Source organism: Colobus angolensis, unplaced genomic scaffold, assembly GCF_000951035.1.
Source record: "Colobus angolensis palliatus isolate OR3802 unplaced genomic scaffold, Cang.pa_1.0 Scaffold586, whole genome shotgun sequence".
Taxonomy (NCBI): domain Eukaryota; kingdom Metazoa; phylum Chordata; class Mammalia; order Primates; family Cercopithecidae; genus Colobus; species Colobus angolensis.
Genome location: NW_012119443.1, coordinates 104,670 through 120,631, shown reverse-complemented (window position 1 = coordinate 120,631; position 15,962 = coordinate 104,670). Strand labels below are relative to the sequence as shown.

The 15,962-nt window shown below is 36.4% G+C and overlaps 1 protein-coding gene across 1 annotated transcript in view; it reads right to left on the bottom strand.

Annotated features, from left to right (window-relative positions):
• Positions 1–15,962, bottom strand: part of PXDNL (peroxidasin-like) — a 371,164-nt gene that overhangs the window by 295,723 nt on the left and 59,479 nt on the right. The window contains exon 3 of the mRNA XM_011962239.1: positions 10,582–10,653. Coding sequence (XP_011817629.1) covers positions 10,582–10,653 — 72 coding nt within the window. The remainder of the gene's footprint in view (positions 1–10,581; positions 10,654–15,962) is intronic.

Genomic DNA, 15,962 nt, shown 5'->3' with positions numbered 1-15,962 from the left:
AAAAAAAAAAAAGAAAGCAGTTTGGAAGTCTTCCTTAATATTAACTCTTTTCAAAGATTTTGAGAAGGATTGGCATTAGTTCTTGAAATGTTTGGTAGAATTCAGCCGTGAAGCCATGAGGTCCTTGGTTTTTTTTGATGGGATATGTTTCATTACTGATGCAATCTCCTTACTCATATGTCTGTTCAGATTTTCTATTTCTCCCTCATTAATCTTTTTTTAGCTGTCATAGAAAAATTTAATTACATGGAACACATGAGAATATATTAGGATTTTTTAAAGCAGTTTACAAAATGATATATTTTTTAAAATTTATTTATGCATATAAAAAGTATACTTTTAAATTTCCTATGGAGCTATGGACTGAATTGTATCCTCCCAAAATTCATATGTTGAAGCTCTAACCCCAAATGTGACTATATTTGGAGATAGGACTTTTATAAAATAGAGTTAATGAGGTCATGGGTGGGATCCTAATCCTACAGGATTATTACATAGCACGGGTACTGAGGAAAGAAAGTGGCTGTCTGCAAGGAAGAAAGCACTCACTAGAACTTGACTATGCTAGCACTCTGATATCAGGCTTCCAGACTCCAGAACTGGGAGAAAATCAGTGTCTGTTGGTTGAGCCATCTAGTCTATGGTATTTTGTTATGGTATCCTGAGCCTATTAAGATATAGAGTAAATGTATGTTATTCTCATGACTAGGAAAAGATCTTTTCAGCAATAGTAACAACTTTGAAAGGCTCTGACACGTAAATTTTATTTAGAAAGTATTGCACACAAAAACACTTGTCTATATTCAGGGTCATAGAGTTCTTTTGAAGGACAATGTTATGATACTTTATAAGAAATCCTACATTACCTTATCTGATGCTTAGCAACACTGACATTTATCACTTGTTACTCCCTTTTACTCTTGATTTTATGATTTGAGCAGATAGAATGTAAAATGATGTTTTTTTAAATGACTTCATCAATTGTGATAAAATTATATGCTTTAAATTCCTCAAAAGTAAGACACTACAGTTATCCTATATTAAAGCAGTCATTTGAAATTAATCTTATATAACTAGGATGATCACATGCTTGATTTGCTTGGGACAGCCTTGGTTTATATACTCTATACTAGCATAATTGTTAGCAGTGCCTGCTTTCACTCTCAAAAACAATCCTGGTAAATGATGGCTAATCTACATATAATCAATTACAGAATAGGATAGTTACATTGAAGGAATTTTATAAATGTAGTGCTTAGTCTGGGGAAAGAAATACCATCTATCATTAAAATATGAAAAATATGATTGTCACAGTATACAATATTCAATTATTTAAATATTTTTCCCACAGGGAACCAAAGTAAATTTTGTGAGTGAATTGAAAAATACTAAGAACAAGGTGCCAAAATATTTTTTAGGTGATTGTGTTAGTCTACTCGCATCGCTCTAAAGGAATATCTGAGGCTGGGTAATTTATACAGAAAAGAGTTTTATTTTGTCTCCCAGTTCAGCAGGTTGTATGAAGAACACGGTGCCAGCATCTGCTTGGCTTCTGGTGAGGGCCACAGGAAGTTGACCATCGTGGCAGAAGGCAAAGGGGGACCCAGCAACACATATGGAGAAAGGAAGCAAAAGCTTCCTCATCAATCTTGAAAGGTTGCAGGTTTCTAGAAATGTCTTTCTTCTATGTTATCAAATTTTGGGGTGTATAGTGGTTCATAGCAGTCTCATTATCTTTTGTATTTCTGTGGTATTAGTTGTAATGTCTCCTCTTCCCTGCTCCAACTTCCTGAATCTCATTCTGGACATTTATAACTCCAAATGCATAGGACATGGTAATTTAATACTGAAATATTAAGATAGAAAACAAATGAATAATGTTCCTCTACTATATCAGTTCATAGACTTTATGAGGACAGAGCCAAATCTTTTTTGCTCACCATGACATAACTAGAGCCTAGTATAGTACTTGGCATGGTAGGTGTTTGTTACATTATTGTTGGACGGATGAATACATAAATAGATGGATAGATGGATATTAAATAGATTGTTGGATGGATGGACAAATGGATGAACACATGGATGAAAACTAAAATTTCTTAATCAAAATATGCTAACAAAGTAATTATATGTCAAGATTATAAAGTAATGCTACCTAATTTTCACAAAGAGAAAATAGTTGCAAGTACAGAGCGAAAAGATAGATTTATAGGAAAGCTGGATGAGTGGCCCAAAAAGGACCTTCCAGAAGTTCCTCAACTTGGCCTACAAAATGAATTTAGTCAGAGCATCTGAATATATTTTATTCTTTTGGAAACTAATTTTCCCTATCCAAAGTCACCAAAAAAACTAGTCAATAAATCAATTAATTAATAAGAAATGTTACTTCCTTGAAGATTGGGCTATTTTTCTCAGATAGTCAGCATATTCTTTCCTTGATGGCAAATCTATATGAGATTCAGATGACAATCAGGATGCTTGATGAAAGAGCTAGATGATGCTAATGCTTGCTCTCATTGAGTTATGACCATTTGATGCAGCTATTTCTCTAAGTGGGTAAACCTGCTGAATGGACCAGACCACCCTACTCCGTAAGGCAGGGAATACTTTCCCAGGCAGGGTAGGAGAGGTGTCACTGCTCTTCACTCCTACGCCAGACCGCCTGCTCTGCTTCTGTTCCCACATTTTTTCTTCAGAAGGCCCTGGTATTTTCATATTTGAGTCTTTGGTAAAATTAATTACTGTGTTCATCTATCCCATATATAAAACCGTACAAGTTTGTTGCATAGATTACTGACAATGTACATCTCTAATAACATAGTAGGTAAAAAATAAGTGATCTGTTATGTGATCATCAGAGTCATGGGGCAGGAGGTATTTTCAGGAAGACACAATATCCCAGCATAATACAGTTGCCAAGAGAGTATGTGAAGCTGGCAATTCAGAAGGATATCAAATGCCACATACCAGGAACTTTAGAGCTCCAAGTTTGAGGAGTTGATTGTCATGAAGGCTGAAGATATAAATAAAGTTGAATTTTATATCTTCTGTTAATGAGACTTTACTTTATCCCAAAAACAATGGGAGCCACTGAAGAAATCTAAGAAGAACGGGCTAATCAAGTCTTTTTTTTTTTTTTTTAAGAAAAGATGACATGTTGCCCTTCAGAGATTTAGAAAGGGAAAGATTTGGGCAAAGAAATAAAGTTTTGTACAGGCAAGGGTGATGGATATGGAGGATGGAAGATAGGCAGCACAATGGGGGTAGATAGGAGGGGAATAGAGCAATGTTAACCTAGACCCTATAGGACTTAACAACTAACTGGACACAGCAGGAGAGAAAGTGGGAGAAGGCCAATATGATGTGCAGATATTTAGTTTGGATGACTGTATGAGTCTGTCGTCATTTCCCAAAATAAGAAGCACATTTGAAGGGGAAAGTAAAGAGTGGATTTGAAGGGAGAAAGATAATGAGTTAAATTTAAGTCACATTGAATTTGAAGCTCCTGTGGGACATATCAGTGGAAATATTGAGTTAGAAATTGCATGTGTATGGATTGCGAAACATAAAACTAATCGAGGCTAGAAATAAAGATTTGGGAGCCAGGAGCATCTACATGATGACTGATACCATGGAAGCAGATATGTTCCACCACAGGGAGGTGTAAAGTGGGAAAAGAGAACAGCACGTGGGCAAGAACTCAGGGTGAAGGAGTCCGAGCAGGCGAGTCAGCAAATGGTACACCAGGAACATGCAATGTCACTAACACTAAGGAGATCAGAGGGTGAGCAGTCAGTGCAGGAGACCATGAAGCCTCATGAAACATAATTAAACACAGAATGGTTCAATATGTTTAACAACATGAGTGGCCTTCATCAAAAAACCTTTAGTAGACTGGTAGGAATGGAGACTGGTTTAGATTGAGTAGAAGTAAGTAACAGCTAACCACACGGAGACAGAAAACTTGGCACACAAACCCTCCTCCGCCATTATTTGGTCCTTGTCAAACTTACTAGCCTTATTTCTCATCATGCTCCATTCAGGCCCTCCCATCCATTCATTAAAAGATACTTGCCATAAGACAAACATACCAGACTGTTTGCTGAATTTTCTCAAAATCCTCTTGCTCCTTCCATCAAGTCCAACCTGCCCCCCACCCCTTGTGGCTCCCCAAATAGACATGGCCCATTTTCTCTTTGAGCTCCTACTGCATAATCCATCCTGGACACTAACCCAGGATGTGCTTGTGATTGAAACCCGTACCTCAACCCCTGGAAGCTCCAGACCTATATGAATGTGACAGAGTGCAGAAACTGCAAAAAATTCCTCCTATCCCTGATTCATACCCCTTTGCAAGGTGATTAAGCTGCTTCATCTACTAAAATATGGAGCCTGTTTCTCCAGTGCTGAATCACATCTCGGTCATGTGGCTTAAATGGCCAAATGGGACACTAGCAAACATGACACAAGCAAGGCATGGAAAGCACTCATCCCTGACGATGCTAGGGATGAGGTAATTGTGTAAACAAGCACAATCTAGCTGGCTAGAGAAAGAGAAGCCACATGGAAAAGAAAAGTATCCCAGCTGATACTGAGAAATTGCCAGCTATGTGAATAAAGTCATTCTAGACCAGAAGGTCTGAGCCAACACAGACAAAAATAACTGTCTCATTAGTCCATGAAACAATCATGAGAGATAAAAATGTTTGATTGTTTTAAGCCACTAAATTCTGCAGTGGTTTATTTCAGAGCAAAAGTTGAGAGACTGGACAAGAAACCACAAGGAAGTTGCACTCATTTTGTTAAGATTGTCAGTAAAACCCAGGGAGTAACAGATTTCAGAACTGGTGAGAGTTGTGTCCTTCCAGCTTACACTATTAAAGGTCACATTCTTCAGTGGCACTTACTTGCTTACTATTTCAAAAAAATCTTTTTATCTATAAGATACAATAGGAATGGGGCAGACTCCCAGTAAATTCAAAGAAACTGGAGAGAAATGGAAAAGGCCAATGCTGAGGATACAATTGCAAGTGACGCATTCAGCCAATAATCTAAGTAAGTGAGTTTGTGCAGAAGGAGCAGCATTTAGTAACAGGAGTTCATAAGGACAAAGCTGCTCAGAGCTGGGCTAGTAGGAAGAAGAAGCTGTAATTCAGATAAAATACTAAACTTAGAGAACAAGAACCATGGCCAGAAACAGAACCACAGATTTGAATATGGAATAAATTTCCTCTTTAAATGCTAGCAATTGATGCCTAGTTTATTGCAGACATGCACAGAGATGCATCAGTTTTTTGCCCCATGGGTAATTGGAAACTTGTGAAATTATCAGTGCCCTTAAGTAACATGACTATTATCACATTTTGCATTACAGTGATTTGATATCATTATCAAGGCCTGTAAGTAACAAGATCATTATCATTTGGATGTCAAGATGTTTCTGAATAAAAACATTTTATATTGGAGTTTATCATTAGATTAAGTCAAACGGTTAAAAATAATGAACATTGGAAATGCTATTCTTAAGGGCTGCTAAACCAAAGAAAAGGAGCTAAAGTTTAACTGTCTGCTACACCAAAGAAAAGGAGCATTTTGCTCTTAGATCTTCAATATGTCTTAGCTCTAAATTCAGCTAACATTAAACGAATCACTATACCCAAAAATATTCTCAGACAATTGTATTTTTTTTAATTTGAAAGCACAACTTGTCTTAAGACTTTTCAATTTATTTTTATCCAAGGGGATCAGAGATACATTTTGGTTCAAAACACACTAGAATTTCAGATGAGTTTACAAATGCTTGTGTCTTAGGGGGAAAAGCTATGCTATCCTTTGTGTTTGACAGTATAAAACTGCAGTTCTGTGGTACAAATAGCCAATGAAAATTAACCTCCTGAATATACAAGCACTATAACAACTTTTTGTAATATAAATACTTGTAATCTTTGGGAAAGTGCACACTATAAATAATTGATAAATACACATGTTGTTGAAACAACAGAGGCATTTAATAGTGTTATCATTCCTCTCTTAAGAATAATTACCTCAACATAACTAGGAGTGTTAATTGAGCAAATATCAAGCGTTTATTGAGTACTTTATGTTCATACATTTATTCAACAAATATTTAATGAGTAGTTCCTGTGTTCTAGATACTAATTCTGGATGCTGACACGTGTGATAAATAAGGAGAGCATGGCCACCCGACCTCACAGAATCCAGTGGGGAAATAATAAAATAAATAATTTAACAAATAGATGAGAAAAAATAAACTTTTGTGGTATATGCAATAAATGAAATACACAGGGCACCGTGTTAGGGAGAAAAAGAGAAGTATTGGTTGACTTAAGGTGATTCCTAGAGGTCATAACATTAAAGCTGGGACAAGAAAGGGAAAATAGTCAAAGAACAAACAAAAAGCATGACATGCCCAGGGTCAGAGAGTAGAAAGGCAGTGCTTACCATATCTGAAGAAATAAAAGAGCAGTGGATCAAGTATAAAGAGCAAAGAAAAGGTATAAAACCTTGCAGGTATTGTATGCATTGAATGGGTCTTCTAACTCACAACACCCTTTCTCTACAAAATTCCCTAGTTACTTGGCAATGTTATTGAAAACATGGTAAAATTTACTGTAGTGGGCACATGAATGTGTTCACCATGTACTGCATCACACATTTTTTATCCTGCCTTTTAAATAGCATATCTTACAGAAGCCCAGACTTTTTCTTCACTTAATAACTAGGGTTTTTAGTTGGCCAGAGCATTGATTAGAAGTTATGTGAAGTGATTTTTTGTTCTCACTCAGCGCAGAGAATACACTTGTGTACGTAACTGATCCAAGCCTCTGCAGCATTGAACATTTGTCTTATTCAAAATTAATTTCCTGCTAATAACTGTGATTTTACTATATTTCCTCATTGAATATTAGCGCAAGTGATGAGATTCCTTCTAAATTGGTTTTTGAAAAGCCATAAAGGTTCTTGTTTTGTTTTGTTTATTAATTTGTTTGTTTTACTATAAGAGAGTTACTCGTGACATGTCAATGAGTAGAGAACTACAGAGCAGGGTTGAGATGAAACATAGGGAGAAAGTCAAGCTCCTTCACTAATGAGCAGCAGGCTTTGCATACCACCAAAGTTTGAGGGAAACTTAGTACTGTATAAAACATGGGAATAAAGAATGGCATGCACCCACTGGTCATGTGCTATGGTTTTAATGTTCCCTCCAAAATTCATTGAAATTTAATTTCCAATGTAACTATGATAAGAGGCAGGACCTTGAAGAGGTGATTAGGTCATGAGGACTCTTCCTTCATGAATGGGTTAATGCCATTATTACAGGAGTGAGTTGGTTATCACCGAAGTTTGGCCCTTTTTCTCTCTGTCTTGTGTGTTTGTTTGTTCTTCCACTATGTTACGACACAGCAAGAAGGCCCTCTCCAGATGCAACCCCTTAGTCTTGGAGCTCCCAGCCTCCAGAACCATGAGCCAAATAAACTTTTCTTTATAAATTACCCAGTCTGTAGTATTCTTTCATAGTAGCAGAAAACGAAGACAGAGAAGTGGTATTGAGAGGTGGATCTGTTGTTCAGACAGATACCAGAAAGTGCAGAAGTAGCTTTGGAACTGGGTAATGGGTAAAGGCTAAAAGAGTCTGCAGGAGCAGGCTAGAAAAACCCTAAATTACCATGAACAGAATATTAAGGGTGATTCTGTTAAGGGCTTATAAGAGGAATCTGTAGAAAAGGTATGGAATGTCTTAGATATTAAGTGGTCATGGCCAGAATGTTGATAGAAACATGGACAGTAAAGGCCATTCTCATGAGGTCTCAGACAGAAATGAAGAACAAGGTATTGGAAGCTGGATTAAAGGTCACCCTGTTATATAGTTGCAAAGAACTTGGCTGAATTGTGTTTGTGTCCTAGGACTTTACGGAATAAAGAACTTAAGGGTCATTAACTAAGATGTCTGATGCAAGAAAGCAGTAGAGCATTCAGGTTGCTGCATAGCTAATTCTAACTACATACATTGAGATGCTAGAGGAAAAAACTTAAAGATAGAATTTGTAATTAAAAGGTAAAAAACAGAAAGATTTGGAAAATTTGCAGGCTGCACATGTAAAGAGTAAAGAAGCATGTAAAAGAGAGAATACTACAGGTGTGCCCAAGTGACCATTTGCTAAAGAGGTTACCACAGATAGTGATTCATATGCTATTCATCAAGTGAACAGGAGAAAGACCTCAAAGGCATTTCAGAGGCCTTCAAGTCTGCCTGTCCCATCACAGGCCCTGAGCTCTAGAAAAAATAGAATAGTTTCAGGGAACAGGCTCAAGGTACCTTCCATGGAATTGCTGCTCAGAGCCACATTGGGTCTCTGCTTCCTGTGTTCCACCACAGTGTATGCCTCAGCCAACCCCACCTATAGCCTAATTTGGTTCCTGCAGTGTGCATGCAGTAAGCCTTGACAGTGTCCACATGGTGTAAGTATCCAGGCTCACAGAATACAAGAGCTGTGGGAGTATGGCTCCCTTCATCTAGATTTCAAAGGATGTATCAAATAACCTCAGAGCCCAAGCAGAATCCTGCCACAGGTGGAGCCTCCACAGAGAGGGCTCACTAGGGCAAAGCCTAGTGGATCCATGGGATTGGGGCTGCCACTGAGACCCCAGAGCTATAGGGTCACCAGTGGAAACTCTGGCCTGGGAAGGTCGTAGGCGTGAGACTCCAACTCAAGAGAACTGAAGCATGGGCTGAGCCCAGCAAAGACATGGGGTCGTGGCCACCTGAGGCTTTGGAGACCCAAATTCCCCAGTGTCCAGAAGGTGGCAAATGGAGTAAATGACTACTGTGGAAGTCTGAGGTTTAACATTGTTTTCCCTACTAGATTTTGGACCAACTTAGGGCCTCTTGCTTCTTTCTTTTTGCCTCTCTCTCCCTTTTGTCATGGGAGTGTCTATCGTATGCAGGCACCATTGTCATATTTTGGAAGTAGGTATCTTTTTTTTATTTATTTCACAGGCTTACAGCTGGAAAGGAATTTGCCTCAGGACGAATGGCATCTTGAGTCTCACCCATATCCGATAAAGGTGAGATTCTGGACTTTGGACTTTTGAGTTTGTGCTAAAATAAGTGAAGACTTTTGGAGCCACCGAGATGGAATAAATGTATTTTTGTATATAAGAAGGACATGAGTTTTGTGAGGCAAAGAGGCAGAATGCTACAGTTTAAATTTTTGTTTCTTCTAAAACTCATATTGAAATTTAATTGTCACTGTGATGGTATTAAGAGGAGGGACTATTAAAAAGTGATTAGGTCATGAGGGCTCTTCCCTCATGAATGCAATAATGCCATTATCATGGAAGTGGATTAGTGATTGAGGGATTTCAGCCCCCTTGTTCTCCCTGTCTGTATGCTCATTTGTCCTTCCATCATGTTAGGATGCACCCCTTGATCTTGGACTTCCCAGCCTCCGAAACGATGAGCCAAATAAACTTTCTTTAAAAAAATTAATTACCTAGTCTGTGATATTCTGTTACATCAGCAGAAAATTGACTAAGATGGTATGTTAGATTTGTTATGAAAGGTTAGGCGAGCAGATGGAATTGACTGACCTAAGAGGAAACTGAAACTTCAGGACCCAGTAATTACCAGAGCTGTGGGAGACCTCTATGTTAGGCTGAGGTGTCTCAACTGAACACAGGAGGCTTTGAGGCTCCTGACCTGGGGTTTAATAGGAATTTCAATAGTTTCAAAAGATACTACAGTTGTATAAATTCGGTCAGAGCTGAAGACTGGAACGGTGTTCTTCTCTTTAAGAGAACAATTTTTTAGCAGTGTGCTTAATCTACAAATGAACATATTTGTATAAAAATATTCATTATCGCCTTAACATTGTTTTAAAAAGAAAGTTGTAGCACTCATTCTAGCTGAGATAAAAGTCCTTGTAGTTTGTTTCTTCCACCTCCAACCTAATCATATCCAATCATGATCTCCCACCACTGAAATTATCAAACACCAATGTTTCTGAGTCAAACAGGCAGTTGTTTAAAATATCTTTATTCGTATTTACCAATAATACACAAAAACCATGAAAATTGTCAGTGATCATATTTGTGACCTAATCTTTCCAAAATTTGGTTCTTACTCAGGTTTATTAAAGTTCCTAACTGTAATGTGTTCACTGGCTTTGGAAGGTCTTGGATGGATAAGTTGTCGGCATAAAGCTGCTTTAGCCAACAACAAAAAAAGAAACCCTTTTTTGGGTGTATGGAATTTTTTACAATTACTGAGTAATTGAATTTGAATGCAAAATATTGGAAAACTGTTTTGTTTTTATTTTTATCCAATTTAGAACTTGTGGCAGGAGAATTGTGCATATTCAAATGTTTTCAGATGCGCAACTTATTGAAAGTAATAATTTATTGCATTTAAGATATGTTCATATGTGAGTTTTATATAAAGGTTGAAAGTGCTTTTCATGAAGGTAAAGAATTATTTTAATTTAAAGTAAACATGCACAGAAAAAGGCAAAAATAGTCAATCAACACCATAAGCCATTGCTATTTTTTCTTTTAACTTACAGATATTGCAAATTTTCAAGTCCTTCAAAAGCATTTCTGGAAATCTTTCTGATGTGGTTGTTGTTCAGCAGACTGAAAAAACAAAAACAAACAAATAATTCCCAAATGAGAAACAGATTCTGAAAACATCAAAATACTTCTGCTAAGTACAGTTCTTTGCACAACAGAAAAATATTTACTGACATGGTTCACTAAATTTGGAAATTTATACTTTAATTCCCAATTCAAAAAAGTGATATAAAACATTAATGTGTCACAAAGACTTTTCAAAAATAATTTGTATTTATTAAATTACCCTAAAACAACACTGCAAACCAGAGATAAAATTCTTTTTTCCTGAAGCACGTCATCTAAAAGGAAAGTTATCAACATAGTCACGGTAACAAAGGAACATATTCCTAAACAAACAGATGGAGAGTATTGAATACTCAGGCTTAAGCATCTTCCTTGGAAAAATAAATATCACAGCTATTGGCACACAGTGGACTTTCATTGTGTATTTGTTAAACTGTCAACCAAGAGTCAATTACACCATAGGAAGTGAGGCTCTTATTATAGTAGTATCTAATGGTCCAAAAATGATTTCTAAGAAATCCAGGGAGAAAAATAACAGGTGTCAGAAATAAATCGAATTTGAACAGTAAAGCAAGTTACAGAAAATCAACTTTCAGTAACTTCAAAAACTTCAGAAAAAGCACTCTGGCAAATGAAAATTATAAATTTTTTTCTGGTTAAAAACACTTAAAATTTCTTTCAAATTTAAATTATTATGGCATGTCTAAATATAGAGGGAAAGTCTGCTAATTAGATTAGCACACACGTTCCTGAATATTCTATAATGTCTAAAACCCTCAAAGCTTCTAAAAATTTACTGCGAAAGTCCAATGCTGGAGGATTCACTTTTAGTATATTATAAAATATTTGTTTTGTGGGGTTTTTGTATGAATGATTAGGAAAACAGAAGTGTTTTGGCCATCAGAGCAGATGATTATTCGAGTTACTATGCACAATTTCACAGGCAGCCTAGAGATCCCCAAGCTCATCTCTTCCTAACTGATTCACTGTAGGTCTCACAGTTAAATTCCCCAAACAGCATCTGAAGTGGCTGACACCTCACCTATGGCACCAGAGCCATTTCTCACCATTTGTGACTGCCTAGTGTCCTGGCCATTGGGAGGCAGAACAACCAATCTGCAGCATGCATTGGAGCTGATGCCATACAGAAGTAATGCCAATTTTCATGGATAATTCTAAGCTTCAGTCAATGAGCCATTCAACTTTATAGTCCACCACGTGTTCAAGGAATTTTTAAACAGGCTGAAAGCAATATAACTAGTCAATGTGTAATTAATACCAGACACAAATCTTGTCCTGGGAGAATTTGCTGTTTAGGTACTCTCTCATTCTATTGTTCAAAATCAATTAATGCACTTCTGTTAGGTCTCCAAACCACCACCATGCAAATATATTTACTTGAAGAAATGACTATTCTGTCCCCCTTAGTCTATTAAATACAACATGCACCAATGCATGTAGAATAAACTATACATGTGTGTATACATACATATGTGCATGTGTGTATGTAATTTGCACATCTGCTATGATGCATATGTGTGGTATATGACACATGTATATAGTCTCAACTTCATATTAATCACAGATCACAGAAAACAATTTGAGTGACTATTTTCTTAAATCTTTCATCGATAGTGCCTAGGAGAGAGAAATTGATTCATTTCATACAAAAGATGTCTTTGGGCATTAGTGTTAATTATCTTTCAAAGCCACAATTAAGAAATGGAAAGGATATTACATACCATAATTAGTCTTTCTTCAATATATTAAATGTGCTTGAAGCCTATGTTTCTGCATATTCTTCTATAGTTATTTAAATTTTAACAAAAATAAAACACAAGATTTCAAAAAATTATACTGAAGTTACGATGTGCATAACTTAAAGTATGAGATCAAACAATTTGACTTGTTTTCTTGAAAATGTTTTTATTGCTGACAAGAAACCAATTCATCAAAATGGTTCACAGTTGAATGTATTTTCCAATCACAAGTACATATTTCTTCTCAACTTTTATTCAAAGCATTATGGTTTCCATCAAAATATCTTTATTATAATTTTAATGTTTGGAGCCCTACCCAAGTAATGTTTTGGTAGAGTGGTTATAGAAACTGTCATTTATGTTATTTTGTTTTGTTATTCATCAAGAAAATGCATTCAAAATTTATGAGTGGGTCTGCTAAAATTCAGGGCATAAAACAATACCTAACTTTCTTTAATCAAAAATCAGCACAAGCTTAGGCAAATTTGTGGCTGTATACTATATCCTCATGATGCCCATGATGCCAAAGGAACAAAACAAAACAAAACAAAAAAGAAGCAAACAAAACTCCCAAGAAGAAAAAGTAAAAATGTTACAGGTTTTATTGAGAAAATAAAGCAATTTATGAAAACAGGAGATCTGAATATGCTGATGATCAAACTTTTGGGGTAAAAGAAGAACCAGCAATAGACCAATGGTTCAGTTTATTAGCTGTATCTGTTTTTGCTGAAACACAAAGCCTTACCCAGAGTATGCCCACATACACTTGCATATTTACTGTTATAGAAATGTATAGTGTGTGGTTGGAAATATTTTATTAAAAACCAATAAATGACTGCTAGAAAATATTAAGGCTGTTTGCATAGTCAGCAATTCATCAAAGTGTAAAATAAAAAATAAAAATAATAAAATTTATAAAGAAAAATAGAACTCTCTCCCATCTCACATAAAATTTCTGCTGGGGTAATGCCAAGATTTACTCCACAAGTAAATCATTCTCTCTACATAGAAATACAAATAATATACTTTTTGTAAGTGGCAATAATGTTGGTCTGTTTCTGCTTGTTATGGTTATGCTTATTTTCATTTGGATACTCCAGAAATATGGTTCTGCCACTCTTAACACGAAAGGGTTGTGAACTTCATTTTTGGGCATACCAAAGTAAACATAGTATGAAACTTTCAATGAGCATAAACCATTATGCTGGAGTGATCTGCATAGTCACCAAGCAAGAGATTCATGGCAAAAGTCAATTATAGCTACCCTTGATAATCTGTCACAGCCACAGAAAAAAATTTATATGATCATAAACAATGTATAAATGATTTGTAATTCAAAACCATAAGAAAAAAAAGAGGAAAAGGAGAAAGGAGAGGAAAAGGAGAAATGAAAGGAAAATAAGTCAGGCTGATTTAAAGAACACAAATTTATTATTTTTTCCAACTTTTATTTTAGATTCAGGGAGCACATGTGCAGATATGTTACCTGGGTATATTGCATGACTCTGAGGTTTCGGGTATGGATAATCCCATCAGCTGGTACTGAGAATAGTACCAAATAGTTTTCCAGCCCTTGCCACCCTCCCTTCCTGTCTACTCTAGTAGTCCCCAGTGTCTATCGTTGCCTTCATTACATCCATGAGTATCCGATGTTTAGCTCTCACTTATAAGTGAAAACATATAGTATTTGGTGTTTTTCTTTTTTTGTTCCTGTATTAATTCACTTAGGATAATGACTTCCAGATGCATCCATGTTGTTGCAAGGAACATGATTTCATTCTTATGGCTGCGTAATATTTCATGGTGTATATGTACCACACTTATCCAGTCCACCACTGATGGACACCTATGTTGATTCATTGATTTTGCTATGATGTACAGTGCTGTGATTAACATATGAGCATATGTGTCTTTTTGGTAGAACGATTTGTTTCTTTTGGATATATACCCAGTAATAGGATTGCTGGGTCAAATGGTAGTTTTGTTTTAAATTCTTTGAGCAATCTCCAACCTAATTTCCACAGCAGCTGAACTAATTTACTTTCCTACCAACACTACAAAAGCATTCCCGTTTCTCCACAGCCTCACCCACAGCTGTTGCTTTTTTTTACTTTTTAATAATAGCCATTCTGGCTATTATTATAGAGCTAGTATCTTATTGTGGTTTTGATTTGCTTTTATCTGATGACTCGTGATGATGAGCATTTTATCGTACGTTTGTGGGCTACATGTACGCCTTCTTTTCAGATGTCTCTTTTCATGTCCTTTGCCTATTTTTGTTGAGGTTATTTGTTTTTTGCTTGTTCAATTGTTTAAGTTTCTTAAAGATTCTAGATAATAGACCTTCATCAGATGCAGAGTTGGCAGATATTTCCTCCTATTCTGTAGGTTGTCTGTTTACTGTGTTTTTAGTTTCTTTTGCTGTGCAGAAGCTCTTTCTTTTTATTAGGGCCCACTTGTCGATTTTTGTTTTCTTTGCATTTACTTTTGAGGGCTTAGTCAAAAATGTTTTCCCAATGCCCATGCCCAGATGGTATTTTGTAGGTTTTCTTCTAGAATTCTTAGAGTTTGAGGTCTTAGATTTAAATATTTAATCCATCTTGAGTTAATGTTTGTACACAGTGGAAGGTAGGGGTCAAGTTTCATTCTTCTACATATGGCTAGTGAGCTATTCTAGCACCATTTATTAAATAGGAATTGTTTCCCCCATTGATTATTTATGTCGACTTCATCAAAGATCAAATGATTGTAAGTGTGTGGCCTTATTTCAGGGCTCTGTATTCTGTTCCAGTGGTCTATGTGTCTGTTTTTGTACCAGTACAATGCTGTCTTGGTTACTGTAGCCTTCTAATACAGTTTGAAGTTGGGTAATGTGATGCCTCTGACTTTGTACTTTTTTTAAGATTGCTTTGGTTCTTGGGGCTATTTGGGGTTCCATATAAATTTTACAATAGTTTTTCCAATTCTGTGAAAAACTACACTGGTAGTTCGCTAGGAATAGCATTGACTCTATAGATCACTTTGAGCAGAATGTCCATTTTAATGGATATTGATTCTTCCAATCCATGAGTATGGAATATTTTTCCATTTGTTTGTGCCATCTATGATTTCTTCTAGCAGTTTTTTTTATTCGTTTTCTTTGTAGAGGTGTTTCACTTCCTTTGTTAGATATATCTCTAAGTATTTGTGTGTGTGTGCGTGTGTGGTGTGTATGTCTACTGTAAATAGTACTGCATTCTTTTTCTTTTTCTTTTTTTCTTTTTTCTTTTTCTTTTGAGATGGAGTTTCACTCTTGTTGCCCATACTGGAGTGCAATGGTGTGATCTCAGCTCACTGCAACCTCCATCTCCCAGGTTCATGCAATTCTCCTGCCTTAGCCTCCTGAGTAGCTGGGATTAGAGGCATGTGCCACCATGCCTGGCTAATTTTGTATTTTTAGTAGAGAAGGGGTTTCTCCATGCTGGTCAGGCTGGTTTTGAACTCCTGATCTCAGGTGATCCCCCTGCCTTGGCCTCCCAAAGTTCTGGGATTACAGGCATGAGCCAC